Below are 21600 nucleotides of genomic sequence, written 5' to 3'. Positions count from 1 at the left end.
TTATTAACTAGCACCCAGACAGGACATGTATCAGAGCTTGCCCTGTGACTCTCAAGGTTTTGCTTTAGTTCCTGGGAAGTTCATCTTAAAGTGAGAAGTGTGATGTTGGATCCAAAGACTAGCCTACAAACAGAGGAAAGAGAGTATATTTCACAATGAATGTGAAAAATCACTATATTTACATTCTCTGCCTAGGTGCGTGTACAAGCCACAGCTAAAAGAAACGCCTTTTAGGAGCAGTTTCCACCCAACCATGGCTTCCGATGCTGGCGAGGCAAACACCCATCTGATGGCGAGCTCCTGACACAGGGGCACGCGATCACTAAGAAGATTGACAGCTGAGTCCCACCTGTGACTGCCAGGCACGTGAAAAAACTTCCTCCCGGGAAAGAAGCTAAAGACAAATAAAGGTTCAACAGGCCTGGGCCAAGGAGGCCAGTGTGCTGGAGGGGTAAATGGAATGATTACTTCATGAAGGCAGTGAATACGTCATGAGACTTCTGGAATCCTCTGGCCTGTAACTTGCTCAGAGATGCAGTGCAATCGAGGATGCAGTGAGACCCCATAGACAAAGCCCGGCCCACAGTGGGTGCTGGTTCACTGTCAATCCGACAGGTACACATGGTTGGTGGGATGCGGGGGGATAGAGCAGTGGACCAAGGACACGGCAGCTTAGGGAGAAGCAGGTGTGGGCTCTGCGGCTCCGCGGCCAGTGATGGAGGAAGCAGCTGGTGCCATGGGCCTCCCATCAGGACCAGAGAGGGGCACGAGCAGCATCTGCCAGCTGTGGATCTTCACAGGGCCTGAGGATGATCCAGCACCCCAGAGCCTTTCAGAGGAGACAGTAAGCAAAGCCAACCCAGAGAAGGGCATCCAAGAAGGTCCTGAGAGCAAGGGGGTTGGGGAAGCAGGGGCTGGGAACGTGGAAGGTCAGAGAACAAGGCTTCCTATACTGGGTGAAGGGGAGGGAAGTGGCTTGGATAAATACCAGGTGTAAGGGGCAATAAGGCCAGCCTAAACCACTTGTTATCTGAGTGGTTGAGGTACATTTAAAGACTCCCGCTAACATATAATGTTGTAAATCATCCAAATCTGGGGGAAAAAAAAAGACTTCCACTAAAATCAACTTTAAATATCATAAACTCATTTTTAAAACAAACATTCTACCTTTGGCTAAGTGAAGATACTCCTAGGTCTTAAGGAATGTATATTACATCATCTGACACGAAGAAAAACAGGTTCTAAAAAGTATGGCACTAATGAGAACCTACTGTATCATACAGGGAACTCTCCTCAGTGCTCTGTGGGGACCTAACTGGGAAGGAAATCCAAAAAAGAGGGGATATGTGTGTAAGGATAACTGATTCACTTGCTATACAGCAAGAAACTAACACAAAATTGTTAATCAACTATACTCCAATAAAAACTAATTAAAAAAAGAAAAAAATCTCAAAAAAAAGTGTGATAAGTGTTTCAGTGTACAGAGTATTTAGTCCTTCAGTGAATTTTTGGCATAAATTAAAGAGATTCTATAGGAAGAAAATTTTAAAGGCTATCCAAGAAGGTACTCAGTTGAATTGTTTGGCCAACGTGCATGGGTACAAAGAGATTTTTCTCTTTTCTGTTATTTGCATTAATATGTATTTTCAGGCAAAGTTATTTATAAAGATTTTCTTTTCCCCCTTACAAATAACCTGAAACACTCCCATCAGAGTTTTCTGGAAAAGTCACCACCATTCCCTGAGTCCGTAACACAGGAGGTGGTGGCGTTTCCCTACTGGGCACGATTTGCGTGGGAGCCATAGAAGGAATGAGGGGAGGGAGAAGGGGGGTTGTTTCACCACCTGATTCCTTCAGCATAAATTCTGGCTTCACTGGATGAGCAGGAGTATTAAGGACATCTGGCCTTCCCTCTGACACCTGAATTCAAGCAATCCGAAATCTTCACCAATGCTTTGAGGAAAAAAAAATCCTACAGTGGCACTAGTATCCTCGGGGAACCCCCTGGGGCCGACATCCTGGTCTTTAAAAAGACAAGAGGCAAGGAAACCCCCTCCATTAGGTCTCCTCCCTCCCCTGGGGACCCAGCCCAAAGCCCAGAGACTTTATTTCTTGGGCTCCAAAATCACTGCAGATGGTGACTGCAGCCATGAAATTAAAAGACACTTACTCCTTGGAAGAAAAATTATGACCAACCTAGGCAGCATATTAAAAAGCAGAGACATTACTTTGTTAACAAAGATCCATCTAGTCAAGGCTATGGTTTTTCCAGTAGTCATGTATGGATGTGAGAGTTTGACTATAAAGAAAGCTGAGCACAGAAGAATTGATGCTTTTGAACTGTGGTGTTGGAGAAGACTCTTGAGAGTCCCTTGGACTGCAAGGAGATCCAAGCAGTCCATTCTAAAGGAAATCAGTCCTGGGTGTTCATTGGAAGGACTGATGTTGAAGCTGAAACTCCAAGACTTTGGCCACCTCATGTGAACAGCTGACTCATCTGAAAAGACCCTGATGCTGGGAAAGACTGAGGGCAGGAGGAGAAGGGGACGACAGAGGATAAGATGGTTGGATGGCATCACCGACTCAATGGACATGAATTTGAGTAAACTCTGGGAGTTGGTGATGGACAGGGAGGCCTGGTGTGCTACAGTCCACGGGGTTGAAAAGAGTCAGACACAACTCAGCAATTGAACTAAACTGAGCTGATAGAGAGGACGAAACTGAATACTGGCTATTTGCTGAAACAAGGAAAGGTGAACAGACAGCTGATCTGTCTTCAGAATGCTAATTTTTAATGACCAATGGCTTTGTCTCAAATATGTGAGTTTGAATGGCTGTCGTGGAATGGAGGGATGGGAGATGAGAAGCAAGGTGGGGCGAATTCATGAGCAGGTCCCAGCAGGATGTGGGGACCCACTCACCAGCTCAGCTCGCAGCACGCTGACCTTTCCTCGGCACAGGTTCAGATGACCAGATCTTACATTCTATCCCTGCACCCCTCAGCCACGTGATGGACTTGGGTTAAGTCCCTAATTTGTCCTCCTTGGCTGCTTCCTCTTCTGTAAAGTGGAAATTGTTATGCTGCTCCAGCTGAACCCACAGCGTTTTGGTGACAATCGTGTGAAGTGTGAGGAAGTATTTTGGAAATCACAAAAGCTCTCGGCTAACAAAGGAAAATTGCATCAGACCCCTTTTCAGGAAAAAAAGGCAATCTCAGCCTCTAGCTTTAGACCCAGAAGCTGGGAAAGGTCCACCATTCACACCTTTCCAGTGAGGTCTCATAAGGGACACAGAGAGTATCTATCACCGGAGATCATACCACATGGTCATTATGAAGTCTTGGCCCATCGGGGACCCTGTGTTTGACCTAAGGGAGACCTGCTGTCCCCACTAATCACTGTTCCGGGTGTCTGAAAGCTGGCCTTCTACAAGCCGTACGAAGCCGAGGGAAGCCTGTTTTAGGGAACAAACCAGCGCGTGGACCGCAGCTATCTTACACATGCGCAGAGATGGCTGGCGGACGGTACTCACACACTCCGTGTGCACCGGATGCACGGCAAACAGCAGGGCGGCCAGCAGAGACGACCGGGGGGCCAGGTGCAGCCGCCGGCCCTTGCTCGTGTACTGCAGGCCCCCGAAGAGCACGGAGAAGACGTCCACCAGGAGCACGCACACGCCGCCGTGCAGGGCGATGTTGACCGCGTGGAAGCTCGCGGGGTGGAAGCCTCCCGACAGATAGTAGTTCATCCTGCAGGGAAGGCAGGTATTCACAACGGAGGTGCAGAAGCACGTAAATAAAACACGAGCCGCCTGGAGGGAAAGGCTGGTGTGTGAACATGCTGAAGGAGGTGAGCGTGTGCACAGTTGATAAAAATAGCGTCAAGATAAATAATGCCTGTTAAGCTAAGAAGGGTGAAGATGAGCTAAGAACGTAATTAACTGCAGAGGGGAAAACGGGAGATAAGGACCTCTCAGAGGAGTGGGACAGAAAATACTTGGAGAGGAAATGCCAAAAAAAAAGACAATTATTCAGGGGTGATAAAGGCAAGGCTGTCTTTCAGAAAGATAAAACAGACCACACGCTCGGGCTGCTCCACAGGGACCTGGATTGGAGATGGTCAAGTGACTTGTCTATTCTCCCTGCTCCCACCTCCCAAAATACCCCTTGACAGTCTGCCCACCAGCCTTCTGAACAATGAAGCACTTCCTCCCTGTCAAGGATTCTTGTCTCTGTTCCAATCATGAGTGGTTCTGATTCATCATTTCTATACTTCTTTTTGTGGCTCAGCTGGTAAAGACTCAGCTTGCAATGTGGGAGATCTGGGTTCAATCCCTGGGTTGGAAAGATCGCCTGGAGAAGGGAAAGGCTACCCACTCCAGTATTCTGGCCTGGAGAATTCCATGGACTATATAGTCCATGGGGTCGAAAAGAGTCGGACACGACTGGGCGACTTTCACTTTTGAGGGATCTACACATAGATTATCCAATACACCCGAGAAACAGCTATGCATGGGAACTTCTGTGAGATCAATTAATCTGATGCAAACAGCTCCCTGATTCATGGGTGGTGGTGAGATCATCTTTAGTTTCATTTTGTTTTTGGATATCGATGTGGTCACAGAAGTGAACTGCTAGTCGTTCAGTTGTATCTGACATTTTGTGACCTCATGAACCTGCCAGGCTCCTCTGTTCATGGAATTCTCCAGCCAAGAATACTGGAGTGGGTAGCCTTTGCCTTCTCCAGGGGACCTTCCTGACCCAGGGATCGAACCTGGGTCTCCTGTGTTGCAGGTGAATGCTTTAGTTCTGAGTTACCAGGGAAGACTGATGTGGTTCACAGGAGGAAGATTTATAACTTACTTTTCTTTATATGGTGAAAACAAACACAATTTAATTAGAGGCCACCTGTTGCCTTGACATACTGTTTCCTCCAGCTTAAGCTGCAAAGGGTCCAACCTGAGAGAACTGTGCCAAGTAGGGACCGCTTCATCAGAGCATCCTTGCCGGGGGCCCGGCAGGTCTCCTCTGGCTGCCCGGGTGAGTGTCTGCACCGCGGCTTGTACATCCGTCGGAACCCCTGACCAGGGCCCCCTGTTACACCCCACCCGGTGCAACATCACGCACAAGCCTCGGGTTTCCCCTCCCCCATGGCCATCCGGCGGCACCTCACCTGAAGGTCAGCACGGTCAGGGGGCGGTAGGACTTGTGGCTGGTGTTACTGCTCAGCCGGCTGCCCCAGAAGTCATGATGCCACAGGTCCCCCAGAGGTGTCTCCGCGCGGAGGTCCTGCGGGCAACACAGCAGATGGCGGGGTCGGGACTGCGATCTTCCCCTGGGCAGAAGCCCTCTCTTGTCCATGTCTCGCACTGGTCCTGGGTCCAGCCACTGTCGCCCTCACACCCAGCACCCAGCCGGGCCTCGTCGGTATCCCAGAGCAGTATCCCACTCTGCACATTCTCCAAGTGATCTCTCCCACCCACTATGAGAGCTCCCGCCCCTTCCAGGACCAAGCCGATGTCCTACGGGGACACCGCAGTTGGGATGCTCTGGCCCCTCAGCTGAACTCTGCCGGCGCATCTCCCAGACTCTGGCTCTGCCCCTGGTCTCTGGTCCCCAAATGGCCCCTGCTGCCACCCGCCCCAAGACGGTGCACCCACGGGTCTGTGCCCAGATGGTCACCGCTCAGCTCCCCAGAGCTCAGCTTCTCCTGCTCCTCATACTTCAGCCACTGGGCTACGATGTTCCGGAGTTGGAACAATTCTCCTCCTGGGGGGCCCAGAGCATCCTCTACCTGTCTTCACAGTGCCTGTTTCCCAGGAGGTTCACAGTCACGTGACTGCTATCCACCCCACTGCGATGGGGCTCCTCCAGACCTGGGCCCCTCCCCCTGGGTTTGGGGGGAGTGCAGAGAAGGTGCTCAATCCATGCAGAATGAACAAATGGACCAAGCAGCTAAGTGAGGTCACTATCACCCTCTCTCACATCCAATATGTAAAGCTGCTGTTTAGCCACTGAGCTGTGTCTGACCCGTGGACTGTAGCCCGCCAGGCTCCTCTGTCCATGGGATTTTTCAGGCAAGGATGCTGGAGGAGGCTGCCATTTCCTTCTCCAGGGAGTCTTCCCGACCCATATATTTTAAACCTTCCCATTTTGGATTATGACCTAAGCAGATAGTAAAATTAGAGAAAAAAAAACTTCCACATAATTTTTAAAGATAAAAATGACCAAGTATTCTAAAACAATACCTATCTTAGAAGGTAATTTAATTTGGTACTGAACTATATAGATGCTTTAAAATGAATCTTCTTTTTTTCAACATTTAAATATAAAACTAGATTACTAAAACTGTGCTTAAGAAGAAGAAAGGCAGACAAGGCACTTGGAGAAAGTATCAAAACTGAATATTAACTTTCTCTCTGCAGCATGGTTAAACTGGAATATTTTAGGGTCTAGAAATTAATGATGTGATAAGCACTGCACGGTAGAGGAGTCAAGTAACGAAAACAACTCTGATGAACTTCAGCTAAGAAGGCAGGCCTTAAGGGATACCACAAGGCCCGGTGACCCCTGGGTGGGCTGAAGACCTGGCTCGGGGCCATGCAGGCAGAAGTGCACCCACAAATGACAGCACTGGATGTGTTGCTGAGCACCTCTATCCAGGTAGGTATCCAAATGGGGCAGTCTTCGCTGCTCACGATGATCCGAAGATAGGTGATGGCCCAGATGGAAGAAGTGGGCCAAGTCATGGCCACTCCCAGAGGACAACCAGGGTCCAGGACACACAGCAGAATTCAGTACATGTTTGCTGAGCTCAGTTGCTCGGCTGTGCCCGACTCTTTGTGACCCCACGGACGTGGCCCACTAGGCTCCTCTGTCCGTGGGATTCTCCAGGCAAGAATACTGGAGTGGGCTGCCATTTCCTCCTCCAGGGGATCTTCCCACCCAGGGATCGAACCCGTGGCAGGGGGGTTCTTTACCACTAGTGCCACCTGGGAAGCCTTAGGTGCTTAATGACGCAAAGGGAAAAGTTTGACGACGTGGGACCTAGGCAAGCTGGTGACCTGACACCCACTTAGTGGGTGAATTTCACTTCCGGTGGATATCAGCTTTAGGGGCCTTGAGTGCACACACCCGCCTCTAAGAGCCAAGTCGCTATTTCATGAGGGTCGTGCGACCCACCCACTAACTCCGTTTACTCTGTTACCCCATTGGAAGTCACGTACTTTTGCATTGTTCCAGAACTACCTGCTCAGCTGTGAAGGGGGGAGCAAAGGATCTTTCCCTGCGTTTGAACAGAAAACGAATACCAACAGAGCTCTAAATATTTGATTGGGTGTAGCCCACACACAGCAGGGCGCACTGCAGGAAGAAAGGTCAATTTTTCCTCCTAATGATTTCTAGAAAAGATGTGCTGTGTCTCAAATGCTTGCTGACTCCACCGTCTCAAAGAAAATCATCATCTCCATGAAAACAGGCAACTCAACACTACAAGGAAGCATCTGGAAAACAGCCTTTAACACCAAGAAACTCCAGTCACAGCCTGTTTCACATTACTGCAGGCACGGTGCCAATGAACAGAGGAGGGCCTTTCATTAGACAGGGAAGGGGAAAAAAGCGGGCTCACAAGTGAACAAAGGGGCACAGTGTGAAGCTCCAGAAAACCCTGCCAAGACAATGTAGGGAGGGTCACAGAGCGCCTTCATCTGCCTCCACTCCCAGAAGGGAAGAGAGGCACAGCCTTGTCCCGGGCGTCTCACGCATGACACCCGTCTCCCCGCCTCGCTCACCAAAGCTCTTCAACACGGGCCGAGTTGACACTTCATACATTCTCTTAGAGTGGCAGAGCCAAGAAACTCTCAACAAATGGAATTGAAAAATAACAACAATAAAGGCAGACCTGCCTGGTGGTCCAGTGGTTAAGAATCTGCCTGCCAATGAAGGAGACACAGGTTCGATCCCTGATCCGGGAAGATCCCACATGCTGCGAGGCACCTACGCCCGCACAGCACAGCTCCTGAGCCCGCGTGCGGCCACGACTGCGTCCACGTGCCCTGGAGCCCGTGTTCCCAACAGGAGAAGCCACAGCAGTGAGAAGCCCGCACACCGCACCTCGAGAGCATCCAGTGCTCTCCACAGCTACAGAAAAGCCTGCACAGCAGTGAAGACCCAGCACAGCCAAAACAATAAAGGCAGTCACACATCCTCGCTGGAAGGCAGCTATTAACCCACGTATCCCGCTGGAGAATCGCTATTAAGCCACCCATGTGACACCGTTGCTCAGAGCTAACACACTTCTTTTGCTCCTAAGCACTGCTGCTAAAAGAACTGAAAGAGAAACATCTGCAGTAAACTGCTGGACGAACTTGAGGGAAATTACAAGTGAAGAATGTGGATTCAGAATAAACACCAGGACTGAAGTCTGTGCCGTGGAAATGAAGCAAATCATTTACAGGATGTTACAAATAAACTATCTGCCAAACAGTCACCTCCTTACCCCTCGCCCCCTCCCCTCCAGCCCACGTGTATGCAATCATACAGGTTCCTTGCACAGAGAATTTTCCTCCACACTTTCAATAGGAAAATGGCTTTCTCCACATTTGGGAAAATCTTATGGCTTCAAAATTCGCAGAGCATTAAGGACAATGTTACAAAGAGATGCTACCATTATATCTACTAGAGAAAGAGACAGGAGTGGATTCCGTCAGGTTCTCTTGGACCCTTAAGGCAGACACAAAACATCTGCTTGAGCAGCGGCTGGTTTGGTTTAATCACTAAGTTGTGCCCGACTCTTGTGACCCCATGGACTGTAGCCCGCCAGGCTCTTCTGTCCATAGGATTTTCCAGGCAAGAATACTGGAAAGGGTAGCCACTTCCCGTCACAAAGGTTCTAACTACGTTCTTTCCACCATCTTTCTCCTCCGGGCTCTCTGCCTCCAAGTTTCTTGTTCAGATTTTCTTTTAGCTCGATGAAACCCTTTTCTTCCCTTCACACAAACCAATTTCTTCTTCCCTACCTCTATAGCTAGCGACTGAGAGAGAATATTATTTCCCCTGCACCCACTGGTGAGCAGAACTGGCTGGGGTTTTGCAAATTCAGCAAATCTGAGTCTCCACATGTGAAACGAGGAGGGACGAAATGAGCAGGGAATGCAGCCTCCTCGGGCAGCAAACTCCGGGTCATCCGCAACTGTCAGCAGGATGTCCTGATGCTCCCAGCGAAGGACACAGAAGGGGCCGGCTCACTGCCTGCAGCCAAGGACACACCTTCCAGTGGGGGATCAGACTTGCCCACCACTGCAGCAGGTGTGTGTGTGTGTCTGTCTGTCTGTCTGATGGGGGCATCCTTCTGGCCTAGAGTTTTGTAAAATTTTCTCACAAAACCTGAAATAGCCTGCAAGGCTCTGTAATACCGTGGCCTTGTCATGTTAGAAGAATGGTCTCTCTGAATGTGTGCGGGCTGGGGCCTCATGCAGGGCACCCAGCCAGGGCAAAGCCTGAGGTTAGGCAAGGCTGGGAGACCCTGCTGCCAGCAATAAAAGGGGCCCTAAATCAAGGAGATGCTTTATAAAAAAAAGATGGGAAATCTGGAGCACAATGGGGGCTCAGATAAAGGCTCAGCGAAAGTTCAGTGGAGCAGGGGTCCCCGTCCTCTGGGATCTAATGCCTGGTGAGCTGAGGTGGGGCTGATGTACTAATGATAGAAATAAAACGTGCAGTAAATATAATGCACTTGAATCATCCTGAAACCATTGCCCCGCTGCCCCAGTACAAGGAAAAAAACTCTTCCACAAAACTGGTCCCTGGTGTCAGAGAGGTTGAGGACCACGGCCATAGAAAATAATTGATTCAGATCATTACTGAGATGCAGACAAGTCAGTTTACCAGACAGACATCAAGATACGAACCTTATTGTTAACAATGGCTTCAGAGTCATCAAAGACAAAGTCTCCATCGTAGCTCCGGGCAAAACACACAAGGGAAGCAAAACCCACGAGGAACTTCGCCCAGAAGGGAGGAAGAACAGAGGATGGGATGATGTGGTCCAGGCTGGCGTCCCACTCGGCCATCCTGACAGCTGCGCCCCACCGGCCTCTGTGTCCAGCATTCTGCTGGCTAGAAACCTGTGAGAAAAGTGACATGACATCAATACTCATCAACACCTTGGGAGGAGGTTTATAGTGTAGGCAGGCTTCCCAGGTGGCGCTCATGGTAAAGAACCCACCTGCCAATACAGGAGAAGTAAGAGACACAGGTTCGATCCCTGGGTCAGAAAGATCCCTTGAAGGACGGCATGGTAACCCAGTCCAGTATTCTTACCTGGAGAATCCCATGGACAGCGGAGCCTGGTGGGGTGCAGTCCATTGGGCTGCAAAGAGTTGGACACGACCAAAGCAACTTAGCACACATGCATACATATAGTAGGCATGATTACCTCAAGTGAAAAAGAGCTCGATGGTCAAGTATTTATTTATGCTGTGAGTTTATAAGGTGTGACCCTAAACAGCTTTAAGGGGTGCTTTCAAACCGCAAGTAGGCAGAACCATCACCCTGGGCACAGGGAGCTTCTCCTGGGCCCAGACACAACCGACCACGTCAGGAGTCTTCGGGTTTCTGATGCTGGATTATCCCTGAGAAACACTGATTTAAGCGAATCCTATGTTTATCAGCCCCAGAAGGCAGATCATTTTTATAGTCCTTGAGCCAGTTTACAAAGCTAAAAAAAAAAAAGTTACCATCTTGCTTCATGCAATCAAGAAAAATCAATACATATTCATTGTTGGGTCTCAGCACAACAATCATGTGTGTTTATATGTGTGTGCGTGTGAAGCATGGTCCTGATTGTGAAAGAGCTTATGGTCTCTCTGCAGAACACAGACACTGCTGCCCATTCAATGGAAATCTGGGAGAAAGAAGAGTTTAACAGAGGTGAGGTGGCAGGCACATGCCCGTGGTTCCCACCCAGGGGACAGACAGAGCAAGGAGGCCCCACTGCAGACAGATGCTGGGGACAGCATTGTTCCAGCATTGTTAGGCTGTGTCCTAAAGGAGAGTGGGGGGGTCCTCTTCTAGGTGAGGACATGACCTCCAATGTTGGTGAGGGAGTCAAGTCATAAAGACACTTATTTTAGCTTTTCTTTCAAATAGGCAAAACATAAAATGGAATGCTGTCTCCCAGCCTTGCCATTTCTTACTTTGGTGGCCTTGCGTGTGCTGCCTATCTTTGAGTTCACGTCCTGTGCACTCGGCAAAGCAAAAGAACTTTCCAGCAGTTGCCTAAGAACTTCCTAACCTGGAATTCACCAATTATGAAACCACCTCCCCTCCCCATCACATTGTCTCTGTCCCCATGCCCACCACACCTTCAATAGGCACCCTCTTTGGTTTTACCAGGATCTTGTCTAGGTCTACCTGACCTTGGCCAAGTTACTTCCCCTCTCTGGGCCTCAGTTTCCTCACCTCTAAAATGGGGATAAGTAGGCCCACCTAACACAGTTGTCATGAGGGTTAAGCAGGACACCCACCGAAAGTGCCTAGAACCACGGGGTTTAATGACTGTCAAAGGAAGGTTAACTGTTATTACAAGTACTTTCTTCAAGTAAGAAGAAAGCACATTCATTTGAGAATAATTTGAGAATCGCCTGGAGCATCTGGTTGACCGGTAATAAGCAAGGGTCTCGTCTTCCCTACTAAGGGAGCAGCCCCACTCCTTCACACTGAGATGGAAGAAAATTTCAGGCCCTTTGACTGGGAGGCACTTTAGATGTACAGATGACCCCTGAACAACCCAGTGGTTAGGGGCACTGACCCTTCTCACTGTTGAAAATCTATGTAGAGCTTATTATAAGTCTGTATCTGCAGTTCCTTGCTATCCAGGGACTCAACTAACCACAGACCAGGTAGTTTTGTTTTTTTTGGCTCCACTGCATGGCATGTGCGCTCTTAAGTTTCTTGACCAGGGATCAAACTTGCGCCCCCTACAATTTTGTTTTTTCAGTTTTTTTTTTTTTTTCCCCAGTACTGAGGTCTTTACTACAGAAAATAATCTGCATATAAATGTACCCACACAGTTCAAAATCATGCTGTTCAAAGGTCAACATGAGTTTGAACCTGTATTTGTTTCCAGGTCTTCCAGGGAATACCCAGATGACGGAATCAATGAGAAGTCAGCGCAAGGGACCACTGGACATCACGGGCCTCTTTTCCGCAGCCCTCTGCCTGAGTGAACGTGCCGAGGACCCAATAACGGTCAATGGGACACTCTCTTCTATGGCAGCACTGTTCCTGTCCAGGCCCGGGGAAGGGGGTAAACCTATTACCCCCCAGAGGAAGGGCTTTGCAGCTCTCGTGGTGCTGGGCCCTCTAGCTTTTCCACCTGAGGTAACTCATTTGTAACTCATGCTTTCAGAAAGTACAGGGGGAATATTCCAGCCACTGTGTGTCACTCCCCCCCCCCCCACCTTTGCACTGAAAGGATAAACCACTGGTCAAATCCAAATTACAGTTGGAAACACAACAGAGGTCACCACGCAGGCCCCAACCACTGTGTCCATATTTGAGCTCCAGAAATCACTCCTGCTACAAGTGAAACAAAATTGAACAGTTAGGAAGCTACCCTGACATAATACGGAGGGATACAAGAGTTCTTTGGTTCAGAAAGTGAATATGAAGGAAAGCGAATGGTTTACATTAGTTTCATATCAATCTTAAATGTGACATGGAGCTGTGAGCTGACAGACGGTCCCGTAACTGATCTTTGTGTTGTCTGCTTCAGGCCCAGATATTTGAGTTTGATGTTCAGTCGCTCAGATGTGTCTGACTCTTTGCGACCCTATGGACTGCAGCATGCCAGGCTTCCTGTCCTTCACCATCTCCTGAAGTTTGCGCAAACTCATATCTGTTGAGTTGATGATACCAGTATTTTACAAGTGGATCTCTGAGGTGCAAATGGCCCTGTAGGAAGAGTACTGCATCGGGAACTCATTTGTGCTCCTGAATTAGTTGCTGCGGCAGAGGATGAGATGGTTGGATGGCATCATCAACTCAAAGGACATGAATTTGAGCAGACTCTGGAAGATGGTGGAGGACAGAGGAGCCCGACGTGCTGCAGTCCATGGGGTTGCAGAGTCAGACACAACTTAGCGACTGAACAACATTAGTTGCTGGCCTCCCCTTTCATCTCAGATTGTCTGTAACACACACTAGTGCTTTTGGTACTCAGGCAAGGGTTGCTGAGATAGACGGAAGGCAGACTATAGACCCGAACATCAGGACCAGGCCTGGACTCTTGGGGGGTCAACAGGATGGATAAGCCCATCTCAGAAGGGCTCCCCCTCTTCTCTGGCAGGGACATCAGGGAGCCTAGATTCTGCCCGGCTCCCCATCCTGGCTGATTCTTCCCTCTTCATTGCTGCTTCCCTTCCCTGGTCCAAGATCCCCACTTCTCTGCTGCCTGCAAGGACACTCACAAATGCCCTTTCCATTTAAGGCCTGATTGCTAATGGGCAGAGTAGGGTAGCTCAGAAAATACTGTGGCTCAGCAAATGCAATTCTGCTACCGTGTGTCAGGAACCTCAGTCTAGCCCAGAGGTTAACAGCACAGGCTCTGCGGGCAGGCAGACTTGGATTGGCTACCTACATGACCTTGAGTTGCCTGGTCTTTCCAAGGATCCATTCCTCATCAGCACCATAGGGTACAAGGAGGTTGTGCTAAGGATTAAACAAGAGCATATATGGAAACAGTGGGTTCCCACTACTGTTATTATTGGGCTTTCCTTGTGGCTCAGCTGGTAAAGAATCAGCCTACAATGCAGGAAACCTGGGTTCAATCCCTGGGTTGGGAAGATCCCCTGGAGAAGGGAAAGGCTATCCACTCCAGTATTCTGGCCTGGAGAATTCCATGGGACTGTATAGTCCATGGGGTCCCAAAGAGTCAGATACAACTGAGTGACTTTCACTTCATTATTCTGCAGAGATTAGTTCCCAGTGGCCCAGTCCCTGACATCCTGTCTTGGGATCACCCATGTTGCCATCATGTTGCTGAAGCTCCAATATTTTGACCAGCTGGTTGCAAACATCTGACTCACTGGAAAAGACCCTGATGCTGGGAAAGATCGAGGGCAAGAGGAGAAGCAGGTGGCAGAGGATGAGATAGTCAGATAGCATCACTGACTGAATGGACATGAGTTTGAGCAAACTCCAGGAGATAGTGAAGGACAGGGAAACCTGGCATGCTGCAGTCCATGGGGTCGCAAAGAGTTGGAGACGACTGAATGACTGAACAACACGTTGCCGTCAATTTTTATTCCTGAGGATAGGCTAGCCAACCAAGGCCAGCAGTAGCCCATCAGGTAACCTGATGCAACTGAGAGAAGGGCACCCTTCTTTGGGGCAGACCCAGGGCACTGGTTCCATGACCAGGCATTTGTATGTCCTGCATAAACCATGTGGCTGAACACATTAATCTTCCTCCTTCAACAGTGAAAGTGAAAGTGAAGTCGCTCAGTCATGTCTGACTCTTTGTGACTCCATGGACTGTAGCCTACCAGGCTCCTCAGTCCATGGAATTTTCCAGGCAAGAGTACTGGAGTGGGTTGCCATGTCCTTCTCCAGGGGATCTTCCCAACCCAGGGATTGAACCTGGGTCTCCCACACTGTAGACAGACACTTTACCGTTTGAGCCACCACTGACTGTTTTCCTGCAAGGATCACAGGCAGGCTGGAAGCTCAGAACAAGAAGCCCTGCCAGCATGAAGTGGCACCTGGAGGGAGACAGGTCCCTTCCTCCTTTTTGTACCAGGAGAAGGAAAATGGCAAGCCAGTATTCTTGCCTGGGAAATCCCATGGACCAGAGGAGCCTGGCGGGCTATAGTCCATGGGGTCGCACGCCTCAGTCAGACACAACCGAGCGACTAAACAGCAGCATGAACCAGGAAAAGGTGCATATTCTGTTTCTTTCTGGATGGGCCCTGGGCGGCATCACCCCATTCGCCTTCCCCAGGGGATGTCCTGCCTGCGAGCCCTGGCTCCTGGGCCATGGAAGTCTGCCTCATGAACAGAGAAGAAAGGAGCAACATCATGGCCTCAGGTTCAGCCCATGCAGGGCTTGTTAGCCCCACCAGTGACCACACTGCTGATCAGATTCCTGTCCCTTTCCTGGGCTTACCCCCCACTGCGTTGAGAATTCACTGGCACCTGTATGTAGTTAGATTTGGAACTGAAGCACAAGCCTCTTTATTTTCAATATCTCAAACTCCTTATACCAAGCTTCTATTTTCAGGGGGTTAAAACCAATCAATCAATCGTCAATGAAAAGGTCAAAGAGACTTCAGAGAGGGCACACCATCCCTCAAAAGCAAACATACAACAGTCACAGAGCTCTGAACCCTGGGGACGCGGTGACGCCTGACACACAGCCTGGACTGCAGTAAGGGGGTGACAGATCAAACTTACACGATCCCTGGAAAAATCAGCAGTGAACACCTACTGGAAAATATTCTTCCAGCGGCACTGAAGGGCCTTCTGGCCTCAGACTGGCCTTTCCAGCTCATCGGTATTGATCCATCCACACACCGGTTGCCCTCTGCCAGCCTGAGATGAGACAGGCCGTTTGGAAACCAGAAGAAACACAATCGTTCCTGACCCAGCACCTGGAGACCAGAGCTGGCCGCTCCTCTCTTGGGGCCCCCAGGGCACTGGAGACTCATCTCTCCCGCCCTCCCCCGTCCTCCCCCCACGCAGCACTGAACACAATGCTACTCCAAGTAGCTTCCTCTTCGGATCGCCTTCTCGGTTTAATTCGGTAACGCTCGAGGGCCAGGCCTGCCGACAGCAAGAATGAATGCGGGAGGTTCGACATTCCCAGTTCTACTGTCCCAGAAAGTTTCCAGCTTGCTAGCTTGTAGCCATTTTCCCATTGAAGTCAGCGGGTGACACTTCACTCCACCTCCCTCTGGGGCGCCCCAGGCGCGGTCGGGGCTGCGGGGACAGGGGACAGGGAGGGGGGTCCCCGTGAGTCCTCCCTGTTAACTGTTTCTCAAGAAACACTCCCCATCCATCTGCGCTCCAAGAGCAAGAGCAGCGTGGGATGACTCACGGGCTCTGGCTAGCTCGTTCCTCTAACTCCTTTCTTTTGTGTGCGGTTAAAAAAAGAAGGAAGAAAATACGCACAGCCTACAGACACAACATCAACACGACGAGAAGCCCCACGGAGTTCGCAGGAGGTGAGGCGGCGGCCGCGCCACCCGCTCGGCTTCCCCAAACTCCACGCCCGGCGCAGGGAAGCGGCAGCTCGGTGGGGGTCCCCGGCGCCCCGGCCCAGGCACGCCGCTCGGCCGGGCAGCCAGCGCGGGGAGGCTGGCACTCGCGGCGCGGCCAGGGCGCCGCCTTTTCCCCTGGGCGGGCGGCCAGGCGGCCCGGCTGCGCCCAGACATCGCTTGCGCTGCGGCCAGCTGGCGGGTGGCGCGGGGGCCCGCGGCCAGGTGTCCGCTCCGGGGGACGCGCCAGAGGCGCCCGTGCGCCCGGGGTCGACGGGGAGCCCGCGCTGCCGGGGCGGCGGTGAGCGCGTCCCCCTACGCCGCGCCCTTTGTCCCGCGTGCCGCTGACAGCCGGGCGCACGGCGCCAGGGCCAGCATCCGCCGTGACCCCGGCCCCGGCCAACTCCTCCAGCCGCGCCGCCGCCGGGCCCGGCTCGGACTGCCGGAGCTCGGGGCGCGGCGGGCAGTGGGGACCGCCCGGGTCCGCTCGGCGCCCAACTCCGCTTGCCTAGCCGCGGCGCCCTCGGCCCTGCAGGGGCCGCCCCGCGTGTTACCTGCAAAGAGCCCGAGCGGCGGCCGCATCTCCCCGGCCGACGCGGGAAGTCCGGCAGCTACGGGCGCCTGCCCCGAGCTGGGCAGGGGGAGGGGCCGCGCGCGCCGCGCCCCCGCCCCCCGCCGTGTCCCCCGCCCCGCGCCGCCCGCGCCGCGCGCTCGCCCGCACCGCCCGCAGCTCCCCACGCGCGCGGGCGCCCCCCTCACACCCCGCCACCTCGGCCCGCCCCCTCCTCGCGGCCATTGGCTGCACCTGCCGTCACTTTCGCGGGCGCCGCCGTCCCTCTCGAGCTCATTGGCGGGCGCACCGGTGACGCCAGGCCAGAGGGAGCGAGTCGCGGCGCCGCGAGCCGCCAGGGGCTGAGAGGCGGACTCGGAGCGAGAAGAGGAAGCGGAGTCCTGGGCCCCGGGCCCCGGGCGAGGCCCGGGCGGCGGGAGGAGGCGGCGGGCTGCGGGGGCCACAGCGGGCGTGTACCCCCTTCCCCTCTGCCCCTCGCGGCGCTGGAGCTCGTTCCCGGCTTGTCCGGCGCTCCTCGCGCTGCTGGTGGCGCTCGGCGGAGCAGTGCTGCCGCGTCCCTGCAGGAAAGGGAGCTGGATCGCAGCGACCCGGACGATCCAGACTTCCTCCTGCCTGGGAGGAGCTGTTTAGAGTGTGTGTCAACTTTCTGCGTCTCTGGAAAGACCCGATGAGACTGCGTTCTTCCGTCCAAGGCCCTGCTGCTCCCCCGCCTTTGTTTTTAGCAGACCCTCTTCCACGGCCCTAGTCTCGCATCTCCTGCTGATCCACGAACCCTGCCGGCTCCTGCATCCAAGTCATTTTTGTCCTGAACTTCCGCACCCAACCACATTGCCACTCCGCGCGTTTCATAACCCGCATTCTTAGTAGATTCCTCTGCCTGCCGTGTCAAAAAAAAAAAAAAAAAAGAAACTTTCTCCACTTTCTACTGCCAAGCCTACAAAGTGTTAGTCGTTCAGTCGTGTCCGACTCTTTGAGACTCTATGAACTGTAGCCTCTGTCCATGGGATTCTGCAGGCCAGAAGACTGGAGTGGGTGACCATTCCCTCCAGGGGAATCTTCTGGACCAAAGGATGGAAAGTGAAAGTCGCTCAGTCGTGTCCAGTTCTTTGCGATCCCATGGTCTGTAGCCCACCAGGGATTCTCCAGACCAGAATACTGGAGTGGGTGGCCCATTCCCTTCTCCAGAGGATCTTCCCAACCGAGGGATCGAAGCCAGGTCTCCCGTATTGCAGGTGGATGCTTTACTGTCTGAGCCACCAGGGAAATCTCAAACCTACAAAGCTACCGCTGTTACTTAAAAAAAAAACAGATTCTGAACCCTCCCTCCATTCTGCTTTTCCCTCAGTATCACAGAATCCTGTCTTAGCTCAGGATTCTGATTACCTCCCTCTTCAATGGACCGAGTCATAGGCATTTCATGAGCCCCAAACCTTCCTCCCCTCCAGGTGCCCTTCCAGCTGCCCCTCTGCCTTGCTGCTACTCTCTGTAGCTGAGCCCGTTGAAAGGGTCGGCCCACGGCCCACCCTTCTTTAGTCTCCTAGATCGCGCTCAGTTCTTGGTTTTTGCATTCCACTGAACCTGTCTTGGCTACTTGCAGTCGGTAATACAAAGAACACTCTCCTACTTGTTCTACCTAATCTCTTGGCAAAGTTCATTCTTCCTTCTTAGAACACTCTGGTAAGAGCGATAATCTGCCCGTCCCCCCGTTCCCCCACCCCCAGTCTCCTTGGCTTGCTCTGGGTCTGCTTCTTGATAACATCCAAGTGATGTGTTTTAAAGATCTCAGCCCTTTGCTCTGAAGCCACAATTTTTCACTGCATGATTTAACACACTGCCAACATTTCAGTGAATATCTTCCAAATTTACAGTTCAGATCCTTCCTTCTCTGAGCTCCAAACCTGTGTATCTAGCTTCCTATTCAGCTTCTCCCCTTGGTTGTCACCAGAACCTTGAATGGAACTCGTGCAAAGTGAGAGGTGAGCTCTCACTGCTCTCTCCTCTTCAGGTCTCCCTGGCATGGTGATGTGTCCAGTACTTCCCCAATCTGCCATCACCCTTGGTATGTTAACACGTCACCAAGACTCTACTTGTGACATGTGGACCAAATATGAACAATTCTTTTCACTGCCGCGTTTAGTGCAGTGCAACTGTGTGTGTCTTCCTAACCCACATTCAGTGATGTCACAGTGGTAGATTGCGGTCAGCCACTGTGGTTGTGTTTCAGTTCAGTTCAGTGGCTCAGTGGTGTCCGACTCTTTGCAACCCCATGGACTGCAGCATGCCAGGCTTCCCTATCCATCACCAACTCCTGGAACTTACTCAGACTCATGTCCGTTGAGTTGTGATGCCATCCAACCATCTCATCCTCTGTCGTTTACACCATGGAAATTGGCAAACACAAATCGGGCTCAATTTGATGTTTTGCCCACTGTCTTCTTTGCTAGATTTAAGAAAGTGATGGGGGAAATAATAATGCAGATGAAACTTAAAAATGTGTTGCACTTAGTGATGACATGAAAAAATCTTAATTTGATGGGCTTAATTTGTACAAAGGTGAGACATAGTTGAACAGATGACATATCAGATTTAATGATAATGAATGTATTGGGAAAAGAGCAGATTGAGATGCAATTCCATTTGTGAAACCATGGCTGACTTACAAGCATTGGTTGGATATAGACACAACCCCTTAGCAGAAATCAACAAAAGCGTTGCATGAGATTCCATCAACTACCAGCACAGCTGGTGAAGAATCCGCCTGTAATGCAGGAGATCCTGGTTCAATTCCTGGGTTGGGAAGTTCCCCTGGAGGAGGGCAGGGCAACCCACACCAGTATTCTTGCCTGGAGAATCCCTACAAACAGAGGAGCTTGGCAGGCTACAGTCCATGGCGTTGCAAAGAGTATAAGCATTGGTTGGATATAGACACAAGCCTTTAGCAAAAATCAACAAAAGCGTTTCATGAGATTCCATCAACTATGTAGAAGTTGCAGGAAAAGAGTATTTGCCTGCTTTTATCATTACTTGCAAACTGTGTGTTACAATCCTTTATGTCATCTGTAACATATACACCTGTGTGTGTGCATGTGTGTGTATGCATAGGCATATATCTTTATTGTCTCCAGAGAACAAGTTGTTAAGCATTTACTAACATACTCAGTTCAGTTCAGTTCAATTGCTCAGTCGTGTCTGACTCTTTGCGACCCCATGAATCGCAGCACGCCAGGCCTCCCTGTCCATCACCAACTCCCGGAGTTTACACTGGTTGACATAAATTTTCCAGTGAGTGAATGGTGAAAAACGAAAGGTTATATTTAGCTTTACGACTGTCTTTCAATTCTCTATAGACAATACACTCCTTACTTCCAACCCCCAGGACGATTCCCTGCTCCCAGTGTTCTTAGACTGAAGGCCTCAATGCTGATGCCTGACCTGGCCCCTTGTTTGCTGCCCTTGAGTTATCTCCTGGCCCTGTCACCTCTGTTTCCTGAGCTGAGCCACGCGGGCCTCTTCTGGTCCTGGAGGGCTCTGCTCCTATCCATCCTGGACTTTTCACATACCCAAAAGTGCTCCCTTCTGCTCATCTCCATGATACTCCACAACTCTAATTCATACTTGGGTCTCTATGCAAATGTTCGTTGCTCAGAAAAGCCTTCCTTGAATTCTTTCTTTCAACACCCTTAGGTGCCTCTGAATATACTCTCATAGTTCTTATCACCATTGTTGTTATCTAACCACGCGATCATTATATCAAGCCCATCTCCATCATTAGACTTCCATGGAAGCAAGGACCACATCTGTCTGAACGACTGAACACCTTGCAGACAGTCCACGGTGTCTCTCAGAGCGAAGTACATTTCTGAAAGTCATTCTGATGTGACTGGCAGCGTTTAGAGTCAGAATTGGAATCTCCTGGCTTAATCCAGGGGTGTTGTGCTCCATGAACTGCTGAGCTAGCCGTGATCAAAATGATTTCATACCATGTACTGAGCACGGCGGCAGGCTCTGTGGAGAATATAAAGATAACCAGGGTGCTGATTCTGCCTGTCACAATCTTACGGTTTAATAAGAAGTATAAGCTGCAGAGAATGTCTCCCTGCTGCTGGGCCATCCACTGACCCCTACCTCCCAGCCCCAGCCCCTTGGGTAGGAGCTCTGGGATCACCACACTCATGGAAAGTTCTTAATGTGTGCCAGGCACTGTGCGGATGCTTTGCAGTTGTAATTTTATTTTATATTTTAAAAAAGACGTATTTAATTTTTTGGCTGTGGTGGGTCTGCTGCTACATGTGGGCTTTCTTTGGTTGCAGTTTCCGGTTTGAGTTTCTCTTTCTCTGTTATGGTGCACCGGCTTCTCATTGAGGTGGATTCTCTTGTTGCAGAGTAGGGGCTCAAGGTACGCGGGCTTCAGTAGTTTTGGCTCATGGGCTTAGTTGTTCTGGGCACGTGGAATCATCCCGGACAAAGGCTCGAACTCGTGTTCCCTACATTGGCAGATGGATTCTTGTCCACTCGACCACAAGGGAAGTCCCCCATCAGTATGTTTTATCAGGTGGCACTGGGAAGAGCAGAGTATCGAGGGAGATTTTTATTTTTTTAACCTCTCCGCGCAGCATGCGGAATCTTAATTCCCCTACCAGGCATAGACCTGTGCCCCCTTGCATTGGAAATGCAGAGTCTTAACCACTGGACCGCCAGGGAAGTCCTGAGAATTTTATTTTTAACACATAAAGGATTTAAATTTGTTTGTATGTTGAGAAGTAAGAACTAGAGGG

General features: G+C 50.9%; 1 protein-coding gene across 4 annotated transcripts in view; it reads right to left on the bottom strand.

The window, feature by feature from the left end:
- Positions 1 to 16970, bottom strand: part of TMTC4 (transmembrane O-mannosyltransferase targeting cadherins 4) — a 58309-nt gene extending 41339 nt beyond the window's left edge. The window contains exons 1-4 of one of the 4 annotated variants that reach the window (XM_070471446.1): positions 16809 to 16970; positions 9907 to 10122; positions 5172 to 5287; positions 3532 to 3748 (exon numbers count right to left, since the gene is read on the bottom strand). In XM_070471446.1, the coding sequence (XP_070327547.1) occupies positions 3532 to 3748; positions 5172 to 5287; positions 9907 to 10068 (495 nt within the window). In that variant the 5' untranslated portion in view covers positions 10069 to 10122; positions 16809 to 16970. Of the gene's footprint in view, positions 1 to 3531; positions 3749 to 5171; positions 5288 to 9906; positions 10123 to 16168; positions 16333 to 16808 lie in introns of those variants that run through there. The other 3 variants (XM_020898606.2, XM_020898607.2, XM_070471445.1) reach the window with 3 other exon arrangements.
- Between the last annotated feature and the right edge of the window lie 4630 nt (positions 16971 to 21600).

Source organism: Odocoileus virginianus, chromosome 8, assembly GCF_023699985.2.
Source record: "Odocoileus virginianus isolate 20LAN1187 ecotype Illinois chromosome 8, Ovbor_1.2, whole genome shotgun sequence".
In the NCBI taxonomy this organism is placed as follows: Eukaryota; Metazoa; Chordata; class Mammalia; order Artiodactyla; family Cervidae; genus Odocoileus; species Odocoileus virginianus.
The sequence above is the reverse complement of the archived record's forward strand: the minus strand, read 5'-3'. Positions and strand labels throughout refer to the sequence as shown.